The 24,598-nt window shown below is 39.5% G+C and overlaps 1 protein-coding gene across 4 annotated transcripts in view; it reads right to left on the reverse strand.

Moving 5' to 3' along the window:
* Nucleotides 1-24,598, reverse strand: part of ranbp2 (RAN binding protein 2) — a 97,161-nt gene that overhangs the window by 25,547 nt on the left and 47,016 nt on the right. For 2 of the 4 annotated variants that reach the window (XM_081368861.1, XM_081368860.1), the window contains exons 17-21: nucleotides 19,203-19,341; nucleotides 17,701-17,795; nucleotides 12,819-17,595; nucleotides 12,266-12,343; nucleotides 2,282-2,464 (exon numbers count right to left, since the gene is read on the reverse strand). In XM_081368861.1, the coding sequence (XP_081224987.1) occupies nucleotides 2,282-2,464; nucleotides 12,266-12,343; nucleotides 12,819-17,595; nucleotides 17,701-17,795; nucleotides 19,203-19,341 (5,272 nt within the window). The remainder of the gene's footprint in view (nucleotides 1-2,281; nucleotides 2,465-12,265; nucleotides 12,344-12,818; nucleotides 17,596-17,700; nucleotides 17,796-19,202; nucleotides 19,342-24,598) is intronic. The other 2 variants (XM_081368863.1, XM_081368862.1) reach the window with 1 other exon arrangement.

Consider the following 24,598-nt stretch of genomic DNA (forward strand, 5'->3'; position numbering starts at 1 on the left):
TGCTCTCTGAGAAATTTCAGATAGTCAACCACCAAGTGCAGCAAGAATGGGCTTCTTTCAGGCAACACATCCTGTGTGGAGCATTCCAAGTATGTAAAAGCCTAGAAAAATTAAGTGCTCACAGATTGGGTGTGGCCTTTGCCATTAAGATCAAATTTTAAATAAATAAATTGTAAATCTTTTTCTGGGTTGTGGCGTTTCATTTTTTTTTCCACGATCAATTCCTACCTTATAGCTGAAAATTAACACAAAAGTGCAGCAAGAATGGGCTTCTTTCAGGCAACACATCCTGTGTAGAGCATTCCAAGTATGTACATAAAAGTGATCACCTTTCTGACAACAAGTAGTGCAAGCTGTGAAGGTTACTAAGTGTGTTATGTAATTTGTATGCAATATTCTTCCAGGACATGGACCAGCAAAAAATGATGTAGAAGCTTGCGGCACAATTCGATGAGTGGGGACAGCTCTACCCTGGATTAAGTAAACTGGCTGCCATCGCCCTCAGCATACCAATCTCTAGGGCTGTCAACTTTAGTCGTTTAGTCGACTAATCGGTCGATGCCGTCTTGGTCGACTGACATTCTCATTGGTCGACCAGTTGCATTTTTTTTTTTTTTTCACCAATAAAGAAATTTTCATTGATTTACTCCTTGATATTTATTCCTTTATAAGCAGTTATAGATTACTGTATTCTAAATATAATTAGCCTATGTTTTATCCCCAACTTTAAATGCTTTAATTTAGGCTATGTTGTAACAGCGCCACAGTTTAGCGCACCACGTAGAACACTCGGGAACCGCACCTGTGGCTGCACTGCTGCTTCGCGCTCAGTAAGGAATATAGGTAGTAATCTCTATGTGTCTGTCTGTCCGTTTGTATTTTGATTATTTCGAGAACCGTTCATCCAATCGACTTCACAAGGGAGTGCAGTGTCGCATTTGGTGCAATATAGACAGACACGCAAGAGGCGACACGTTCAGAATTAATAGTAAACTACAGAACAGCGCGAGCGGGAAGCGGCACACCTCACGCGAGCAGGGCTTATTCTCCGAGAACGGACACTGATATAAAACGCACTCAGTCTGTTAACTTAAGCAATACTTTTAAGGTAGTCTAATATTTTTCTGACTAACAAATTACTGACACAGTAAAAGGGTAGATTTAAATAAAGAAAAACGAAATTTAAATAAAGAAAAAAAACGAAATTTAAATAAAGAAAAAACGAAATTTAATTAAAAGAAAAACAAAATTTAAATAAAGAAAAAACTAAATTTAAATAAAGATAAATGAAATTTAAATAAAGAAAAACGAAATTAAGTTAGCCTAAATTAAAAACGGGATCCCAGGTGTCAATAAAAAAAAAAAAAAAAAAAAAACTTTTTTCGTTGTTGTTTTATAAATGCTCTATGACAAATGTTTAATAAATGTTCAATCAAAATGCAAAACATCGCGTCTTTTTTTCTTTTTTTTTTGGTCGACTAATCATTGCGCAGGACAGGACTTTGGTCGACTAAGCATTTCTTTGGTTGACTACAGCCCTACCAATCTCCAGTGTGAACTGTGAGCGTGACTTTTCCACACTGAATAGGGTGATTTTAATCAGATCCATTATTCATTCATTAAGACATATTGACGTGATTTCTGTATTCTTACAGCTCCAGGCACACTGAAATCTCTTCATGCAGTGTTTGTATTTGCTTTATTTCTAGGTGAAGACAGACCTAAGGAATAGGCTACAAGGACAGCATCTGGCCACGTGCATGCGTGTCAGCATTAATGGCCCCCCCACAGTAGCATTTAATTACCAAAGAGCCTTAGAGATCTTCTATGAAAACCCTAGAAAAATTAAGTGCTCACAGATTGGGTGTGGCCTTTGCCATTAAGATCAAATTTTAAATAAATTGTAAATCTTTTTCTGGGTTGTGCCGTTTCATTTTTTTTCCACGATCAATTCCTACCTTATAGCTGAAAATTAACACAAAAGAAAAACATGAATAATCCTGTCCTAATCCTGTTTCTGACCAGTTCAAGGTACGTGCTGCAATAATCATGCCTTCTGTTGATGGCATGTCAAATTTGTGTGTCTCAAAATGTCCATTTATATCCACAAAACTTGCCAGAAGTCATGGTTTAAGGGGTTATTAAAAAAAAATAATCTTCTGGGGATGCATGCCGCCGGACCCCCCCGCGCGCGACTTGGTAACAACCTCCAGCACGTAACAGCACCGCTGCTGGAATAATGTATAGGGGAAACACTGCTTCAATAGAGTTTAGATCTTACCATCATTGTCATCGTCACTGATGTATCCTGGGAGGCTTTTGTAACAGAAGAATGCAGGAGGAAGCATCAGTCGGGCGGCCAGTTCTGCCTGCTCTCTCGTTGGCTTACGTTCATATACAATCTCAACATCATCATCTTCATCACAAGTGTCCGGAGCATTCTTCTGTTCTGACCCAGACGAAACTGTGTCAAAAATAATAAGAAAAATAATAATCTCAGCTAATGCAACAACAGATGTTCAAGACAACACGACTGAAGCTTTCAGAAGCAAGTCTTTTACAAATCTGAAACTGAAGAGCATGTAACAGACGCCACAAAACCCCTCATACGTCTCATCTAGCGTCTGCAGTGACCACACATTTCACACCAAACATTAGATCAATAATAAAGACACACACATGCAAACACTCATGCTCCTGATCAGACTGTGTGAAAAAAAAAGAGCATCCAACCAGAAATGTAATCCATAAATGTTTTCTTCACTGCTCAATTACATGCAACTCTGAATCATAAACTAAATCAAGGCATCAACAGCCACTGCTGCCATTTAACGTCATGATGTAACGGAAGCAGCATCAGAACTTTTCTTCCATATTGTGATGAACGTCAAATTTGATCAGATTATTAGAAAAAGAAAAAAAAAAGTAGGGCGGTGCTTGGTTCAATGCACTGCTTGTTGATTGGATGTTGAGATGTGGGCGTGGCTCTCGAGTGTATGCAGATGAGCGGGAGCTGATTGGAGAAGACCTGTGTACGTCACCAGAGCTACACGTAAACTACAGCATAAGAATGAGGTAGGAAGCAACGACAGGTTTAGTGAAATCAAATCTCACTCACCATAGCATGCAGATCCACACACGATTTGTTAGCTGATTAGAAGACTCACAACATCCAACTAGTACTTAAAGCCGAAAGTATACTTCAGTTGTCCGTTTGCCATCTGAGCATGTGATGGGAACTGAGTGTGCTAACTGCTAACACGTGTGTTTAGAAGGTACAAGTCAAAAAGCGTTTGTCCTGAACTTGATTTTGAAAGAGTATAGAAGATGACTCCTGGTCAGTGGAGGCCATGTCCACACTAGAGGTCGACCGATTCATCGGTTTTGCCGATTAATCGGCACCGATAGTTGATTGGTGGAACTATTGTTATCGGCAAAAATACATACCGATAGTTTTTCCTGGTTGCGTCCGTTGCTGGAGCGGCTGAGAAGCGCGTGCTGTCATTCATTACACAGTAAGAGAGAGCTGAGAAGGCTCTGCTGGCATCATGCCGTACAAGAGCGGCCTCTAGAGGTGTAATAAAAACTATCACTGATGCCTCTGTTGTTTATTTCCACACGTGATTCTGCGTGCTGCACTGAGAGCACACGCTGCGTGGAGAGCGCTCAGATGCGCGTTTAAACCACCAACAGCTAAAAGGTATTTTTTCATATCATTATAAAGCGATTAATTTGTTGACTAAATGCTGCATTAGTAGAGAAAGAACAGCACAACAGTTTGTTTGTTTGCCTTCGAGGCTGAGAGGACGCTAACATTAGTACCAGCACCTCAAGTGGTTAAAACACTGACAAAAATAAACTAAGTCCGAACCGAATGTTTAATGTCACAATTGTTAACATCTATTTGCATTAGTTTATATCCAGCTGGTCACTATTATGCATTGAATATGCAGAGAAGTTGCATATTTAAAGCTAGAGATGTAAGATAGCAAACTGATATGTTCATACAGCCGACAGAAACATAAATCAGAAAAGCATTCGATTTCGGTTATTTTTTCATCATCACTTTAATATGTATTTTGTTATTTTGATTAGATAATCATCAAGTGTTTATAAAATAGAAGCAAAAGTGTGAGACTATACATGTAATATTTATGTCATTTCAATGCTCTGGCGTTGTAGATATTTAAAGTTGGCCATCTTTAAGCATGACTGTTTGGATTTATATGAAATGATAACACTTACAATAAAATTCCATATGTAACATTAACTATGGTTAATAACTGCTGTATAAGGATTGTTCATTGTTTGTTTGTTAATTAACATGTACTAATACATTTTTAAATTAAGGTTTTTATTTGTTTACCATTTGTTAACCATCAAACTAACATGAATGATCAAGGTGCAATTTGTTTTTATCCAGTATCAATTTTAAAAACTATCGGTTCATTAATCGGTTATCGGCAAGAATGGCCCAACCTAGCTATCGTTATCGGTAAAATCCACTATCGGTCGACCTCTAGTCCACACTAATACGTTTTTGTTTGGCCGTTGTATCATCACCTTCAGAAACACTCAACTGTGTTCAAGGAGCCAGCTGGCAGGCACAGCCCAGGCGTAACTGAAGGCCTTCTGTCCTGTTCTGCACAAACATCTCATCGCCAGACAGCTTCAATCCTATGAAATCCAGTTACTCTTCACTGACAAAATTACACAACAGGTACCTGCATTATTCCTCTGTTAAATACAGAGAGATATGGAATGAACTGGACAGTGAAAGTACAGCAACTTGGAGAAACTTCAAATAGCATTGAGAAGAACTTCCCAAACAACAGGGCTGGGTAAAAATAAAAATAAATATATTTCTCAATTTTAATTGATCTTTTAGTCTACGCTGTTTTCAGTGGATGAACAGTACATTGTGTCGATGCCTCCCATTACAGCAGCAAACAAATACATCAGTCAACATCAGAAAGAATGTTGAAAGTTAGAGAACAATTTACAACCAACATTTCAATGTTTATATTTAAAAAAACGAATTGAAGTAGAAACAATTTCTGTAATTATAAAGTTAGCATGATAACTTTTTATTATAAAAAAAACTCCTTGTGTGTAATACAAATCAGTTAATTTTAACCTTCAATTAGTGACATCCAGTTCGTGCACGGATCATTGTTTTGAACCGGTTCTTTTTAGTGAACCAGTTCACCAAATCAGAAAGAATCGAACGTACAGGTACAGTGGTTCTCGAGTCAGCAGTTCTCAAATCGAAAGTACAGGTCCAGCGGTTCTCGAGTCAACAGTTCTCGAATCAAATGTACAGGTCCAGCGGTTCTCGAGTCAACAGTTCTCGAATCGAACGTACAGGTACAGCGGTTCTCGAGTCAACAGTTCTCGAATCGAACGTACAGGTACAGCGGTTCTCGAGTCAACAGTTCTCGAAATGTACAGGTCCAGCGGTTCTTGAGTCAACAGTTCTCGAATCGTACAGGTCCAGCGGTTCTCGAGTCAAAAGTTCTCGAATCGTACAGGTCCAGCGGTTCTCGAGTCAACAGTTCTTGAATCGAATGTACAGGTCCAGCGGTTCTCGAGTCAACAGTTCTTGAATCGAAAGTACAGGTACAGCGGTTCTCGAGTCAACAGTTCTCGAATCGAACGTACAGGTCCAGCGGTTCTCGAGTCAACAGTTCTTGAATCGAAAGTACAGGTACAGCGGTTCTCGAGTCAACAGTTCTCGAATCGAAAGTACAGGTACAGCGGTTCTCGAGTCAACAGTTCTTGAACGTACAGGTCCAGTGGTTCTCGAGTCAAAAGTTCTTGAACGTACAGGTCCAGCGGTTCTCGAGTCAACAGTTCTTGAATCGTACAGGTCCAGCGGTTCTCGAGTCAACAGTTCTCGAATCGAACGTACAGGTCCAGCGGTTCTCGAGTCAACAGTTCTCGAATCGAACGTACAGGTCCAGCGGTTCTCGAGTCAACAGTTCTCGAATCGAACGTACAGGTCCAGCGGTTCTCGAGTCAACAGTTCTTGAACGTACAGGTACAGGGGTTCTCGAGTCAACAGTTCTTGAATCGAAAGTACAGGTCCAGCGGTTCTCGAGTCAACAGTTCTCGAATCGTACAGGTCCAGCGGTTCTCGAGTCAACAGTTCTCGAATCGAAAGTACAGGTACAGCGGTTCTCGAGTCAACAGTTCTCGAATCGAAAGTACAGGTACAGGGGTTCTCGAGTCAACAGTTCTCGAATCAAACGTACAGGCAGGGATTAAAGTGAAAAAAATTCTTCTGACTGAAATTTTTTTTTTAGGCCAAGTCATATTCCTTTAACTTTTTAAATAGTCGAGACCAATAGCGTTTTAAGGGGAGACGTTTTAAACCGCTTTAATATTGCCAGTAGGCGTATTTTAAAAGCTATATTTTAATCTATGAAAACCAGGCATGGAACATACTAATATAATTAATAATTTGCATATATATATATATATATGCAAATTATAACACGTTTACACAAAATTTGTTAACACACAAGTAAGTTACTTTTCCCCTTTACTTAACATAAATTGTAAGAATATGACTAATAGTAAAGACTAGTACTAATAAATACAGTGCTATGCATAAGTTTAGACACCCATGCTAAAGTTGACTAAAAAGAGGAATAAAAAATCATCTTTTGGAAACTGAACTTAAAGGTATAGCGGAGGATCTTTCCGAATTTTAGATAAGTACGCCCTCTCCACTTTTTAAAAAAAGTTTGATTGATTCACCAGAATGATTGACAATTAGGAGGACCAATAGTATAGGGTATCCACCCGGAAGTAAAAAGATCCTCCGCTATACCTTTAATGCCTTAATTTAAAAAATTAGGAAAAATCCAACCTTTAAGGACACCAATTTTCTTTGTGAATGAATAATGTATCGTAAATAAATAAATGTTCTTCCTTAAAATACAGGGTGCATAAGTTTGGACACCCCTATGTTAAATTCCCATAGAGGCAGGCAGATTTTTATTTTTAAGTTTTTATTTTTAAGTATTTTTTTTTATTTATTTTTTAGGATACTATGAATCCTGATAAAGTTCCCTTGGCCTTTGGAATTAAAATAGCCCCACATCATCACATAGCCTTCACCATACCTAGAGATACTTTCCATAAGATCATCTCTCAATGCAAATCAAACCAGCTATTAGGCTAACTGAAATACAACCATGCCAATCTCTAGGTATGGTGAAGGCTATGTGATGATGTGGGGCTATTTTAATTCCAAAGGCCAAGGGAACTTTATCAGGATGCATAGTATCCTGGATCCATGAAGTAACTGGCCTTTAAAAATAAAAATCTGCCTGCCTCTTTTTGGAATTTAACATAGGGGTGTCCAAACTTATGCACCCTGTATTTTAAGGAAGAACATTTATTTATTTGCGATACATTATTTATTCACAAAGAAAATTGGTGTCCTTTAAGGTTGGATTTTTCCTAATTTTTCAAATTAAGGCATTAAGTTCAGTTTCCAAAAGATGATTTTTTATTCCTCTTTTTAGTCAACTTTAGTATGGGTGTCTAAACTTATGCATAGCACTGTAAACATTAGGCCTAGGCTAAAGCTATTAAATAGCAGTCCCAAACACTGATGGGCAGTAACGCGTTAGAAGTAACGCGTTACTGTAATCCGATTACTTTTTTCAAGTAACGAGTAAAGTAAGGGATTACAATTGCAAAAACAGTAATTAGATTACTGTTACTTCCCCGTAAGCAGGCTGCGTTACTGCGTTATACTGCGAGACTGTCTCGCGACGTGAGCCGTGACTCGTGAGTGACAATGACATGAGCGCCGCGAAGTCAGTGGTAAACACTATGGCAAGCGATCGCGTTCAAAAGTCTTTAAACGAAACGCGTGAATTTTGACGCGTCAACACGCACCGTTTGTCCGTGTTCAGACATTATGTTTATTCATGAACGATGTCGTAATGGTAAACTGGTATGCACGTGCAAACATCAGACGTTATATTTGTTCATGATGGATAATGCATTGGTACGTTGTAAGTGATGTCAGTCTTATGTCATGATTTGTCATGCCTTTTTAAGTTGTTCGTTTAACGTTCTTTCCCAAGGTAGAAAAGTCAACAGCTCTTAATGGGTCTTTTATTTTAGCAAACTGCCAAAAAACCTTTTCAGACTGTGTGCAGCTGAACCAAGAAAAGCTTAAGATTGCATGGAGCTGATAAGCATGAATGGCAGAAGAAAAAGACTGCAATTAAAAAACAAAACAAGAGAAAATTATTTTAATGCAAGCAATAAAAAACTGCACACATCAGCTGTGGAATAAAAGAAAAGAAATGCATGATCAACTAGATTAAGGCAAACTTCTGTCTTAATGTAAACCCTGTCCACCACCCCCAAAGGTTTCACAAAGTTATTCTTGCCACTGTAACTTATGGCTTCCTAAAGACAGGTTTATGGGTAAATAAATGAATAATAATAAAAAATATATACCAGGGCTCAACATTTAAGCCTTTTCATTTGTCCTTCGGTCGGTCATTCACTTGTCCGAGTAAAAACATTTGTTAGAACAGGAAAAAAATGTGATTTTTTGTGTGTGTGTGTGTTGTAAATATAATTTATTCCGAATCAGTATTCTCATCAGTTCAGTCAGCTTTAACATATATAAATCGGCATATTTATGATATTTTAACCTTTATAAAGGGCATTTTTCCCTAATCGTTTGCTTCATCTTTCATTTAAAATTCTTAAATTTGATCAATAAATTACAATAGAATAATAAGATGCTAAAGGGCTGTTACCAATCAAATAAACTGCATTAAATAATGTAATGAGATTATTTAAAATATTTTTTGACTATACAAATAAGAAATATTATTTGTGCATAGAAATAATATTTATAAACCGCCAGTAGGAGGCGGCAGGCGACCATCTTAATGAGTGAGTCATTGATGCAATGTGCATAAAGTTAAAATACTGAAACTAAAGTTTAAAAAAAGAATGTTTCATTTGATTCAATTTTAGATGATGGAATATGCAAAAAGAATAGAATTAAGCAGAAAGGTCTATTGCTTTATAGCGTATTCATTTCGTGCATCATGTTTTTGAAAAGTAACTAGTAAAGTAACTAGTAAAGTAACTAATTACTTTTGAAAATAAGTAATCAGTAAAGTAACTGGATTACTTTCTTGGAGAAGTAATCAGTAATCAGTAACTAATTACTTTTTCCAAGTAACTTGACCAACACTGGTCCCAAACTAGTTTTTGTTAATACAATGTTGGTATGAGCCACTACAGTCATTTAAAAATATAAAAAATAACACAAAGAAAAATAGTGGCATTTTGGGGTTATATGGAAACGACAGTTACCATGGTGAATACACAATATTAACAATAACTGTTAATGAAACATGGAAACTGGTGAATAGAATGAGAATCATACCTGCATTACTTTTATTTCGTGTAATTTACAACGTAACGGCGTTGCATGCTCGTAGTTTCTTTTGCACTTGATCAGTGAAGCAATACAGCGCGCGCCGCTGAATTTGCGCGTGCAATTGAGTGGGCGCTACGAGAACAGGATAACGACTGACAGGACAAGAAAGTCCGTTTTTCTGAGGTGAAAAACTTTATTTCAGCGTACACTTATGTCACTGCCTGCCTGGTAGTTCCTATTGTGCTGGGTTTTCTGAAGTAGTCATGATTCGCCTCTCTTAACATAACATGCTCTAAACACGCACGCAGTGTGGAAAAGGAGGAGCGGAATCGCGGGGAGCAAGGATCACAGCGCAAATTTGAACTATATCGATGTGATATGATCTAATTCCATATCGCATTTAAAAAATATATCGATATATTTTTTATATCGATATCGCCCAGCTCTACCTGCATTATAAGTGTGTCACTGAAATATAGTTCTACCTCAGCGCTCAGCTGTAGCCTGACATGCACTTTCCGTGAGCGGTAATTGAAAACCCGGAGTGGACTATGAGCGAAGTGATTACAGAGTGCTTAGAGTGGAGAGAGGAACGTGCTTTTGCTCCACTCCAGGCTTTGATCACATCCCCCTCAGCAGGGTGAATACACCTCGTCTTTCCTTAATTTAAGACCTATTCAAACTAAAATTAAGATATTTATTACACTATTTGAGAAATGAAAGCCTATTTACGGCCTTAAAATTATGAAAAGTGAATTTAAGACTTTAAGGACAGACTGGAACCCGCAATGACGGAAATCCGTCATAGACTTGCTGCAATTAACGGAAATCCGTCGTAGCGACGGAGAACTTTAATCCCTGTACAGGTCCAGCGGTTCTCGAGTCAACAGTTCTTGAATCGAAAGTACAGGTCCAGCGGTTCTCGAGTCAACAGTTCTCGAATCGAACGTACAGGTACAGCGGTTCTCGAGTCAACAGTTCTTGAACGTACAAGGTCCAGTGGTTCTCGAGTCAACAGTTCTCGAATCGTACAGGTCCAGCGGTTCTCGAGTCAACAGTTCTTGAATCGTACAGGTCCAGCGGTTCTCGAGTCAACAGTTCTCGAATCGTACAGGTCCAGCGGTTCTCGAGTCAACAGTTCTCGAATCGTACAGGTCCAGCGGTTCTCGAGTCAACAGTTCTCGAATCGTACAGGTCCAGCGGTTCTCGAGTCAACAGTTCTCGAATCGTACAGGTCCAGCGGATCGTACAGGTCCAGCGGTTCTCGAGTCAACAGATCTCGAATCGAACGTACAGGTACAGCGGTTCTCGAATCAAACGTACAGGTAAGGCGGTTCTCGAGTCAACAGTTCTCGAATCGAACGTACAGGTCCATTAGTTCTCAAGTAAACAGTTCTCGAATCGAACGTACAGGTCCAGCGGTTCTCGAGTCCACAGTTCTCGAATCGAACGTACAGGTCCAGCGGTTCTCAAGTCAACAGTTCTCGAATCAGACGTACAGGTCCAGCGGTTCTCGAGTCAACAGTTCTCGAATCAAACGTACAGCTACAGCGGTTCTCGAGTCAACAGTGCACAAACGGTTTCTTTCAGACACATTCGATACTGAGAACAGATGAGCTGCAGATACTGAGCATGCGCGATAGCACCATCTGAACCAAACGGTTTCTTTCGTACAACTGATGCTGTGCTGATACTATAAGCTAGTGTTGTAGTCAAGACCACCTAAACCGAGACCAAGTCATGACCAAGACCGATCGAGTACTATAACACTACTATAAGCACGGGTGAACCAAGGTCTTGAATGAGGGGGCAAATTTGGCGAAATTGTACGTTTAGTTAGTTTTAACTAGTTTCATTAAACATTTTAACATGTTGAACATGCAACAACTCTTTAGTCAAAACATGTAAATGAATTTTGCCATTTACTATTATGCACATTATATTTTAAGCTTTATGAGCTGGGTCCTGGTTTCTCTAAAAAGTTGATGACTATATTCACTTTATATCTTTAAGGCATGTAAAACATCCACGTTTGTACATCAGTGGCTGTATTGGGTGCTTTTACAAAACGTTAAATGTAAGAAACTTGATGATGGCTATAATTATTAAATATTTAACTGAAGTTATGATTACAAATTAGCCTACTTTATTTGAACGCGTTTGAATGCATTTTCATCAGCCGGGATGATAGAATTTAAGTCATTACGCTCGCACAAAGAACCGGACCAGTTTTTTGTCTCTTCTACACCGAGTCTGATCTCTGTAGTGTGTCAGAAAAATGTGCCACGTCTGTTTTAATGTAAATTCTATTGATAAAAATTTATATGATTACAATTTAGAAAGAAATAATGCAGCCCTATCATGTATTTTGACCACTGTGTTTAAGACAGTAAAGAGCAACCACATCCTAACTGAAATCCATATAGGCCAAACAGCTCTTTGTTATTTACTACATCAACAGAAGCAGCCGTCCACAATGTTGGAAAACGTCTGCTACACGTACAATGTATAGCCGAGACAAAACACCTTGCAACACCACATCCCAGTAACCACACCTGTTGGTGTCACATTTCAAGATGGGAAAATAACTTTACAAGACACTCCCTGCTGAATACTTTAAGGACTTTGAAGCCACTGGTCCACTTTAATTGTAAATTCTGCTAAAGTTTCAAACAAACAGCTAAAGGTTAGCCAGTTTCAGACCATGCAAACATTTTGATTGAGGCCAAGGAAACAATGTTTAAGTTATCACATCATTCAGCCAAGGTCAGGTCTCCCGGCTCATGCCAGTCAGTGAGAACTCGGTGTGCCACAGTAAACTGTGACCTGAAATACCTGGGGCTTCAAACTGGGTGGCTGATGTGCAGCTCCAAAATGCCATTGGATTATTTTTGAAAAGCCTAAAATCCAAACCTAAAACAAAGTTACGTGTTAAAGATTTTTTGTTATTCTTGTCAGGGATTTTATCTCAGTTACTGAGTGGATGGTGAAAATCAGTGTCTATACGACAGAAACATGGGCTTAATGACATCAGCTGTAAAGGAGACATTTCAGAGGCGACAGATTGAAAGGACCTTTTTTTTTTTTTTTTTTAGGGAAAACATACACCAATGAACAGTGCCCAATAAGATCATGAACTTGTAAATAAACCAGGAAACCAAACAACTAGAATATAAACTAGGGATGCATTTAGCTCCAACCTTGATTAAACACACCTAAACCAGCTAATCATTATCTTTAGGACTACTTGAAAAATTGCAGGGAGCAGGGTTGGAACTAAAACTACAGGGCGGTACCCCTTCTTAGAACAGGGTTGGACATCCCTGATCTTAACTAAGAGGTCTAAACAGTTTTATTCATAAAACTATGGACACAGAAAATAGCTTACTTGTTGGGATGCTGAAAGGATTCCCAATGGATGGCTGACTGGACACAGCCTGTCCAGAGGTTTTCAGTCTTGAGGCACTCGTTTCCTCATCTTTTGGACTGGGAATCATAACAGGAGATTTCTCATTTGATGACAAAGGGCTCCCAAAAATCTTCTGCACAGAGTCTGACCCAAAGACGAACTTGGGAGGAGAGACCAGAGAGAACATGGGAGTCTTGGTGGCCTGAGCACCAAGCTCTGATCCAGGCGACCCATCTAGTTTAGGACTGCTTTCAACCTCAGGAAGTGCAGTACGTTCTTTTGTGGTTTCCTCAAGTACAGCAACAGCAGCCTTACCACAAAGTGGCTCTTGGCTGAAGGCAGGTACTCTTGCAGAAGGCAGGGTGAGAAGAGTGTCTTTTTCCTGGGCAGTCTTTGCCTCTTCGAAGACTTCTTTGAAAGTACTCGCCGTTTCCTCCAGTTTAAAACGTACAGCCAACTGTTCAACCTTGCCCTGCCCTTCAGCAAAATCAAAGGCACTCCAGATCCATGCTTTCTCGGACCCTTTCATGGGCTCAAGATTCATATTTGAAGCAATCCAATGGTTTGCACACAGTTTCAGGACCTGATCCCGCCTCATCACAAGTCTAACACGCTTTGTTTCGTAGTTTTGTAGTATTTTAAGGTCTCCTATACCTCGTTCCTTCCACTGACTAAGTTCTTTATCATAGCGGTATAGTTTGGCCCTGTGACTGAAAATGACTTGCTCATTCTCCTCTCCTGTTGAGACCTCGACAAGATCAGGCAATGGCACAACAGGCTCAAAGTACTGACCATCTCGCTCTTCCTCTTGCGATGCTTCTTGTTCATCATCTGTGCCAACAGAAGCCTGGCTCTGGTTTAGCTTAGATGGAGACTTGGAGGGACTGAGAATAGGCTGAAAACTGAAACTAAAGCCTGTAGACGATTCGCCAAAACGGAACAAACTTTTTGCTACTGGATCAGGCTGCGAAGAGGTATTGCACACAGAAGAATTAGCATAGTTCTCGACTTCTTCTTGCAAATCGTAATTATCCCATTCTAAAGCAGTTGTGGTGCTTTCAGAGTCGAGCTTGACTATGACTGAAGAGGTACTGATACCTGCAATGCTACTTTCATCATCCTTGCTTTGGTAAGTCAAGAATGATTTCAGGTCTTTAAGACCAGATTTCATTTCTTCAGCTTTCTGTATAAGTTGGGCGGTTCTGCCAGTATTCACAAGCTTGTGAGGGGTCTGTAAAGGAATATCCAATAACAGGCGCTGACACTCCTCAAATTTTAGCTTGAACTCTTCTGCAAGCTCTGGTGTTTTAAATTTTGCCGCAAGCTGTTCTAATCTGGCATCTCCATCTGAAAAGTCATTGGCAATCCACATCCAGGCTCGGTCTGACCCAGAGAGGGGCTTCAAGTTCATTGTGGTTGTGATCCAATGATTAGCACATACCTTCAACACCTGCTCTCTCCTCATAAGAACTCGAAGCCGCCCATTCTTATTATTTTTGAGCAGTTTAAGGTTGCCAACTCCTCTTTCTTTCCATTGGCTTGATTCTGTATCAAATCTGAAGAGTTTGACACGCTGCGAATACAAGCTTTTCTCATCTTCTTCCCCTGTAACAAGGTCAACCTTCTCAGGCATCTGAACAACTGGCTCAAACTGAATATCGTCATTATCCTCTGTTTTGTACATTTCATCTTCTTGATCGACCGAGGTGTCTGTCTTGGAGCTGGAATTAATTCCTGTAAACAGCTGCTGGCCAGCCCCTGCAAAGCCTTTGAAAGTGGGATCCTCCTGGCCAAACTGAAAACTACCTTGTGAGCACGTTGCCAAGTCTGCAAAACTAAAAGAGTCAGGCTTACCGGTAAGGAGGGGATTATTATCGTGACTACCAGTGTCTAAGGGCTCATCTGAGGAACTTGGGATTGCCTCTTTTTCCTTCTCTCTGTGAAGTTCAGCAATATCCTTCTGGCCGAACTTTAAACTACCTTGTGAAGTATTAGCAAATTCTGTGAAACCAAAGGAGTTAGGCTTAACAGTAAAGAGGGGTTTTTTATCGTGACTACCAGTGTCTATGGGTTCATCCGAGGAACTTGGGATTGCCTCTTTTTCCTTCTCTCTGTGAAGTTCAGCAATATTTTTCAGGAGGTGAGATGCAGATCCATTTTCTGACTGTCTATCTGATGCGTTTGCCTCAGATTCTGCAATGCCAAACTTGAAACCACCAGCGGGCACTGGCATGGAAAACGAAAAATTGGAACTGCTCGACTTATCAGCCTGAGTTGTAGAGGACTCTACAAACTTGAAACCTTCTGAGGATGCTTTTTCCTTACTTGTACCAAACTGAAAAGCAGGACCTGGATTGAAATTGGCTGTAAATCCTGTTGCAGCCGGTTGCTTGCTAGAACTACCAAAACTGAATGAAAAAGAGGAACTTGATGGTGCAGTAGAGGTCTTGCCTTTTATATTTGGGTTTGCTGCCTGACATGAGACACACTGCCTAGCTGTACCTTCATTTCTTACCAGGCAAGTGTCACAATCCCACTGTCCCTCTTTTTTACCAAACATGGCAGCTAGCTCTGTGCTACAGGGGGCTTTGCAAGAAACACATTCAGTTGCTGAAGCATCATTCCTCACTAAGCAGGAGTCACAGTCCCATTGACCCTCTTTCTTGACAAATTGAGAGCCAAAACCAGAGCCAAAAGGGAGTGCTGGAGTTGCTGACACCTTCACATGTTGTGGTGCTTTAGTCTGAATAGCTTTCTTATCAGCCTGAGCTGCAAGGTCAACAGAGGATACTGCAGAATCATTTGATCCAAATTGAAAAGAAACTGGTATTTGAGACCCAAATGCTGAGCCCTTTGAGCTGACATCAGTGTCTCCAGTAAGTCCAAAAGAAAAAGATTTGGCAGGAGGAGCCACAGGCGCAGAGCCTTTGAGTTCCTCTACAGGTTTGTTCTTTGCTGTAGAAGGAGCTGCACTGTTGCAGGCAACACACACTGCAGATGTGGGAGCGTTTCTTACACAGCACACATCGCAGTCCCATTCACCCTGCTTCTTGGAAAACAGTGTTTTAAGATCCATTTCTTTGGATGAAACCTGAGGCTTTGGAGTTTCACATTTCTTTTTCAACTGTTGGCCATGTGGGGACTCTACAGGTTTTTCCTTTGTTGTAGAAGGAGCTGCATTGTTGCAGGCAACACACACTACAGATGTGGGAGCGTTTCTTACACAGCACACATTGCAGTCCCATTCACCCTGCTTCTTAGAAAACAGTGTTTTAAGATCCATTTCTTTGGATGAAACCTGAGACTTTGGAGTTTCACATTTCTTTTTCAACTGCTGGCCATGTGGGGACTCTACAGGTTTTTCCTTTGCTGTAGAAGGAGCTGCACTGTTGCAAGCAACACACACTGCAGATGTGGGAGCGTTTCTTACACAGCACACATCGCAGTCCCATTCACCCTGCTTCTTAGAAAACAGTGTTTTAAGATCCATTTCTTTGGATGAAACCTGAGGCTTCGGAGTTTCACATTTATTTTCCAACTGTTGGCCTTGTGGGGACTCTAGAATGAATTTTTGAGCCTCCTCAAATTTGAATTTAAACAGTGCGGCCTCATCCGCCGTTTTAAAACGAATGGCCAACTGCTCAGTCTTGGGCATTTCATCTGCATAGTCCATAGCATACCACACCCAGGACTTGTCAGATCCAGCATTTGGTTTGAGGACCATATCTGCAGTGATATAGTGATTAGCACAGATTTTGAGAACCTGTTCCCTCCTCATCAACAGACGGACTTTCCCGGATGTTCTGTGTTTTAGAATTTTGAAACTTCCAATGCCCCTCTCTTTCCATTCTGTAGTCTCAGGGTCAAACCGGAAGAGTTTTGCTCTCTTGCAGAACATCTCCTCTTCCTCCTCCTCACCAGTTTTCACATCTACCTTATCAGGAAGAGGCACAATGGGCTCAAAATGAGGTCCATCCTCTTCCTCTTCCACATGGGTGCTATCATTATCACTTTCCCCGCTTTTCTCTTCCTGAGCCTCTGGATTTCCTAATACTGGTTTGGTTCCACTTGCAAAGCTAAATCTTTGGTCAGTGTTGCCAAAAATATTAATTTTGCTCTGAGCAGCATCAGTGAATGAAAAACCTGTGGCACTTTTACTCCCAAAAGTAAAGACTCCACTCTGGCTAGGCGGATGCTCTTGGGTCTGATGTTTCGGTTCTGATGGTCCGTCCGCTTTGGGAGGAATATCTGACGTCAGAAGTCCCAAGAGGCTTTCACTATTTTTCATCTGAGCAGAGGAAAAGGTGAAATCACCATCATTGGACTTGAAATTGGAGTTGAACTTGAATGCAGTTGTTGCCGATGTTGATGGGGCAACGGCAACCCCACCAAAGTTTGGAACCTTAGGAGGTTCACCAGTGAACTGAGACCCAAGACTCATCTTGGGGTCAACAGCCTTATTTTCACTGCTCTTGGATGGCTGCGTGGATGTATCGACACATGGCTTAGTGAAATATCCAGGCTCTGGCAATGTTGGATTGACTGTAGGTTGAGGAAAATTGTGACCATAATACTCTTCACTGTATGGAGAGAGTAAGGATGTAGCTGGAGACTCAAACCGGATGGGAGCACCAAAGACCTGCTCTTGAGGATATATGCAAGCAGGAGTTGACTGAAGAGGTGGTGTGTGTGTTGATTGTTGGTAGGCATACATATGCTGCTGTGGAGGAAGACGATTCATCCCGTATACTGGGCCCTGCAGAGGTAAACAAACAATGCTTTGATATTGATTCTCTGTGCTTTTTCTTGGTAACTAAAAAAGGTACAATATATTGCATTTACATGAAAATCACTCCACTACCTTTGTTGGTGTAACATTTGCAGCAGGGCGTAGAAGATACTGTGAATTATATGCTGGAGACTGGTTGTAGTACGCAGAGGGACCTGTAGTAGCAACTGAGAAAAAAAGGATTGTATTACACAAGTGGTTCTCATTTTTTTGGTGATGTCACCATTTAGAAGTGGAACTTTTTTTTGCGGTAAACCAGAGGGTCTACCATGCGCATAGTAAAGCGATCACCAACAATCTTTTTGGGTGGAAATTAATGTAAACACAGATATCAGATACCAGTTGTGTCTAAAGGGAATATAAAAAGGCGGGCCAAAACAATGTAATATGAATTAACGAGAATGACCCTCATTGGTTCTTCAGGAAGCTCAAACATGCTGAGTAACACGAGAATGAACCTCATTGTTCCTCGCACGTCAAGGGAACATGGTTGAGCTCCCATTTACCACAACTGATGTGAGAGTTGATGAATATTTATGTGAGAATAAAAGCCTAAATCAAATCTCTTCATCATAAAAAGTGATCAAGTCTCTTCATTTAATTTGAACTAAACCACACAATTCATATTGATTATGAATCAATAATCGATAATCAATAATCGTCCTTCGGATGAGACGTTAAACCGAGGTCCTGACTCTCTGTGGTCATTAAAAATCCCAGGATGTCCTTCGAAAAAGAGTAGGGGTGTAACCCCGGCATCCTGGCCAAATTTGCCCCTTGGCCCGTCCATCATGGCCTCCTAATCATCCCCATATACTATATACTAACCCTATACTATACTATATACTATATACTAACCCTAACCCATACTCTCCACCAGTAAGCTGGTGTGTGGTGGGCGTTCTGGCGCAATATGGCCGCCGTCGCATCATCCAAGTGGATGCTGCACATTGGTGGTGGTTGAGGAGATTCCCCCATCTATGTAAAGCGCTTCGAGGTCTCAGAAAAAGCGCTATATAAATATAACAAATTATTATTATTATTAGTTTTACAATCTCTTTAGGAACTTTTTGAAGCATCACAGTGGTAGTTGCATAGCTGTCAATTGAGGGATAGAAAGCTCTCAGATTTCATTTAAAACATCTTTAATCTTACATTATCCATGAAACCCAAAGATGAGAGGATGAGGATTCTAAACTTCAAGCTCAAATGGCACATAAAAGCACTATAAAATGATTTGAAATTTTAAAATTAAAATTTGAGTCTTCTGTATTCAGTTGGTTGCTTTGTGGAAAACATCGCAATTTAAAAGTCGTTTTCACTCAAATTCTTATCCTCCCTATTCAAATGTGGTGTGCCAGCAAGAACATTTGTTTGGTTGAATAAGCACACTGAAAAAAACTGCACAAAACTCATTGGTTCGCATGTCTATTGCTGTGAGATTGTTGGTATATTTGAATGTTGAAAGTGAACAAGATTTGAGATGTGTTGGGGAGGCACACATTGAGAACCACTGGTATACACAAATTTAAAAGACGGCAGATTTGGGGAATAAAGCAACTAATTGAACTGACCAGTAAGAGGAGCACCATGGAATGCCTGCGCTCCAGGAAATCCATCCTGAAGTCCTTCTGCAGGATAACTATCTCTGTACGTCCTATATGAGGATGCTGTCGCTTCAGGGGAATTAAGGCGCAGGTCATGAACCTCATTCTGTGTGAGACGGAAAACAAAACATGATATTACAATCCCTAAAATCTGAAACTTGTCTGTACCAATTTCACAAAGAGCTGCTGACCAGTTTCACATGGCTGAATTTAAAACGACCAGAAAAATCATCAAAAACTAATTTCTAAAACAACACTTGCTTACAGCATTTATTAGACAGGACCGCATAGATGAAACAGGAAACAATGGGGAGCACAGAGAAGAGAACAGGAAAGACAAACGACCTCGAGGGACCTCGACTATACAGTGGGGAGAACAAGTATTTGATACACTGCTGATTTTGCAGGTTTTCCCACTTACAAAGCATGTAGAGGTCTGTAATTTTTTATCATAGGTACTCTTCAACTGTGAGTGACGGAATCTAAAACAAAAATCCAGAAAATCACATTGAATGATTTTTAAGTAATTCATTTGCATTTTACTGCATGACATAAGTATTTGATACAGCAGAAAAGCAGAACTTAATATTTGGTACATAAACCTTTGTTTGCAATTACAGAGATCATACGTTTCCTGTAGTTTTTGACCAGGTTTGCACACAGGGATTCTGGCCCACTGCTCCATACAGACCTTCTGCAGATCCTTCAGGTTTCGGGGCTGTCACTGGGCAATACGGACTTTCAGCTCCTCCAAAGATGTTCTATTGGGTTCAGGTCTGGAGACTGGCTAGGCCACTCCAGGACCTTGAGATGCTTCTTACGGAGCCACTCCTTAGTTGCCCTGGCTGTGTGTTTCGGGGCGTTGTCATGCTGGAAGACCCAGCCATGACTCATCTTCAATGCTCTTACTGAGGGAAGGAGGTTGTTGGCCAAGATCTCGTGATACATGGCCCCATCCATCCTCCCCTCAATACGGTGCAGTCGTCCTGTCCCCTTTGCAGAAAAGCATCCCCAAAGAATGATGTTTCCACCTCCATGCTTCACGGTTGGGATGGTGTTCTTGGGGTTGTACTCATCCTTCTAAACACAGTGAGTGGAGTTCAGACCAAAAAGCTCTATTTTTGTCTCATCAGACCACATGACCGTCTCCCATTCCTCCTCTGGATCATCAGGTGGTCATTGTCAAACTTCAGACGGGCCTGGACATGCGCTGGCTTGAGCAGGGGGACCTTGCGTGCGCTGCAGGATTTTAATCCATGACGGTGTAGTGTGTTACTAATGGTTTTCTTTGAGACTGTGGTCCCAGCTCTCTTCAGGTCATTGACCAGATCTTGCATGGTGCCCCAGACTGAGGGAGATCTTGAACTTCTTCCATTTTCTAATAATTGCGCCAACAGTTGTTGCCTTCTCACCAAGCTGCTTGCCTATTGTCCTGTAGCCCATCACAGCCTTGTGTAGGTCTACAGTTTTATCCCTGATGTCCTTACACAGCTCTCTGGTCTTGGCCATTGTGGAGAGGTTGGAGTCTGTTTGATTGAGTGTGTGGACAGGTGTCTTTTATACAGGTAACAAGTTTAAACAGGTGCAGTTAATACAGGTAATGAGTGGAGAACAGGAGGGCTTCTTAAAGAAAAACTAACAGGTCTGTGAGAGCCGGAATTCTTACTGGTTGGTAGGCGATCAAATACTTATGTCATGCAATAAAATGCTAATTAATTATTTAAAAATCATACAATGTTATTTTCTGGATTTTTGTTTTAGATTCTGTCACTCACAGTTGAAGTGTACCTATGATAAAAATTAAAGACCTCTACATGCTATATAAGTGGGAAAACCTGCAAAATCAGCAGTGTATCAAATCTCCCCACTGTATATACCAGAGTGGCACTTCCTTAACCCCCTGGGGTCGACGGTATCGCCGGCGATACCAGCTCGCTTTTTTTTCAGTTCAGTTCAAAAGAAATTAATTTTGCTCTGTGGACTTTGATATTACAAGCAAGTTTCATACATCAATCGATTCTGTTAAATGTGTATTATTTTTGTGTATACTCACAATAAAAACAAAGTGTTGTGCTTTTTGCCAAATAAAGAAAAATAAACGTGATGCGAGTTCTGCCTTCTATCTGCCAGTGAAGACCATTCTGAAACGCGTCCGAAAATGAACTGTAACTCAGCGAATACTCAGTCAAACAGACATACAGATACACAGTCATGAAGCTTGAATTCTATGCTTTTAAATGAGGTAATTTATATAAAAAACAAATATTCTCATCTTGTGAAATCTGTATTAAAAGAGAGCGATCCCAGTCGAGCTCATTAGAGCTAATTCAAAGGTAATGTGACTCCGCCCACGGAGAGCGCGTGCTATTCAAACACAAACTGAGGCAATCCAAGCAAACCTGTGAACGCCCCCATATCAGCCCGAGAAAGTTTATTCAGACCATTGTAGCCTACGTGTTTACACCATCTGGCAGCGCTGTGAGAAATATTAATAAAGGAAAATCTACCTCAGAGTGCGGGTATTGCAGGAGAGAGGATCCGAATATGTAGTAAGTTTTTTTTCCTTCTCAAGTTAATCGCGTTTCTGTGAATGAATGAACGGCAGCCGCAGAGATGCGCGCTGTTTATCACAGCTCGCAAAAAGACAGTTTAAATTTAAATTGCGTCTCTGTGTGAATGAATGATTATGTTTTAGCAAACTGTATTGCTATACTGAGTTGAGTAAAAATCGACAGAAATATGTTGAAATAAAATGTAGGCTATTTGTATAAGCAACGTTTTAAACTGAAAATTAACATTTATATGCCCTAATATTTCATAAAAACAACATTACAGTCAGGCGTTTCTGTTTGTGAATGAATGTTTCGGTTTTAGCAAACTAGATGGAATAGGCTACTGTAGTAAGTTCTTTTCATTCTCAAGTAAATCGCGTTTCTGTGTGAATGAATGAACGGCAGAGATGCGCTGTTTACCACAACTCGCAAAAAGACGGTTTAAATTTGAATTGCGTTTCTGTGTGTGAATGAATGATCTGCTTTTAGCAAACTATTTTGCTACACTCAGTAAATATTGACTAAAATATGTTGAAATAAAATGTATTTGTATAAGCAACGTATTAAACTGCAAATTAACATTTATATTTCTTATAATAAAAATGAAAGACCTATGTTACAGACATATTAAAGACAACATTTCGTTGATTAGTTTTGGATAGATTATACATTTTTACTGTAAAATATCTGCCACCTCAAATAAGCTTTTGTTTGCCAATATTTGCTTATGTTAAATATAATATGTTTATGTTTATGTTATGTGTTTATGTATATAAATATATATGTATATGTCAAAAATAAAGTTATCAAATAATCAATCAAATCCTTAACTTTGAAATATGTATGATAAAATGTATACTTTAGTTTTTACAAAGAAAGATTACACTTGAATTGTTGTTGTAATTGTAACCTTTTTAATAAAAAAATATATTTACAAGGTAGATGTAAACAAACTATTAAAAGGTAAATATAAGCCTTTTCTTTAAATAACTTTTATTGTGTTTTATTATTGACAAATTTGGGGAGAGGATAAATATTCCAAAACTGAAAATACAGTATGAGAATTAACTGCACAATTACTAGACATGTTTTCCTTGGATATTATAGGCCAAATTGCAAGCACAATATGTGGAAAAATAAAAAAGAATTGAGATGCTTCCAACTGTTGCTCTTGCATTCTTGTGGCTCAGTGACTCACCTGAATGAATGGCTAATTAAGTATGCGGGCCCCATTGTCTCCTCGGGTGTGAACCACTACATATACATGATCGTTGACGCCCACTCCGCATATGGCCTTTCCAAACAGAAAGTGCTTTGCAAAATTCAAATCAATGTATTGTGTTATGTGAATGATAAGGCAGGGTGATTTTCACTTTATTTTGAAGAAAAAACACTAGGCGATGACATCCATTAGACAAAAGTCTTATTGGCACATATTAAGAATGTGTTTTATGGCCTAATTTCAGAAACTTTAGTTTTTAGTTTTTTCAATAACCATGCATAAACATTATTCTCTCAAAAATGCAGACATGTACATTCTTGTTGCTCACATTTCATGGTAGCCCTGTTTGTGCTAAATAGTGTGTAATTTTTTTTTGCCATTAACATGTTTATAAGCAACTGAAAAAAGCAAAAATGTCAGGGCATGTCAGAACATCTCAAGGACCCCAAAAACACCTTAGACCCCAGAGGGTTAATACTCGGCAATATTATTTATCTGACTGCACTGATACTATTGGATGAGAGCTGAACTCAGCTGGACGATGACATCACTGCTTTCTGCAGAGATGCTTTAAAGATTAATTGAACTCATTTCACAATTGATGCACTTTCAGAGTTATTGAACTGAATCAACACTGAACTGATTTCATCTCAATAATGAATGTGCACTTAATTCTTCTTAAAGCTAATTTACAGTAGAATTTAATTCTGTTTGCATCTTGATCATTATTTTTGTTTTTGGGGTCTTTGAGATGTTCTGACATGCCCTGACATTTGTGCTTTTTTCAGTTGCTTATAAACATATTAATGGCAAAGGTGTAAATTCACTCTATATAGCACAAACAGGACTTCCATAATATGTGAGCCACATGTATGTACGTTTTCATTTTTGAGAGAATAATGTTTATGCATGGTTATCGAAAAAACTAAAAATTAAAGTTTCTGAAATAAGGCCACAAAACACATACTAAATATGTGGCAATAAGACTTTTGACTAATGGATGTCGTCGCCTAGAGTTTTTTCTTCAAAATGATGTGAAAATCATCCTGCCTAATCATTCACATAAAACGATACATTGATTTTAGTTTTGTGAAACACTTTTAGTTTGGAAAGCCAATATGCGGATGGGGCGTAAACGCTCCAACAGCATCATGCATATTTAGTAGTTCACACCTGGTGAGACAATGTCCCTGCATACTTAATGAGCCATTCATTCAGGTGTGTCACCTATAGCTAACTTAAATATACAAGCTTCATAAAAATGATCATTCTAGGAGAAAATGTCAGATGGCATTTAGAGGCTTTTGCATCTGAACTCTTCATATATACACACACATATATATATGCATGCACATACATACTTTATAATCTTTTCAAAACTAGTCAACGTCTTTCAAAACTAAAGTATACATTTTATCATACGCATTTCAAAGTAAAGGATTCATTAGTTAGTTGATGACTTTATTTTTGACAAAACACATACAGTATATATTCCTCATCTCAGTATAGCAATAGAGTTTGCTAAAAGCTGTTCATTCAATACAGCAGTATTTGAAAATCGATTATATTTAGTAAAATTACATTTATAT

This window comes from Scardinius erythrophthalmus, assembly GCF_964197995.2.
Source record: "Scardinius erythrophthalmus genome assembly, chromosome: 6".
NCBI classification, from domain to species: domain Eukaryota; kingdom Metazoa; phylum Chordata; class Actinopteri; order Cypriniformes; family Leuciscidae; genus Scardinius; species Scardinius erythrophthalmus.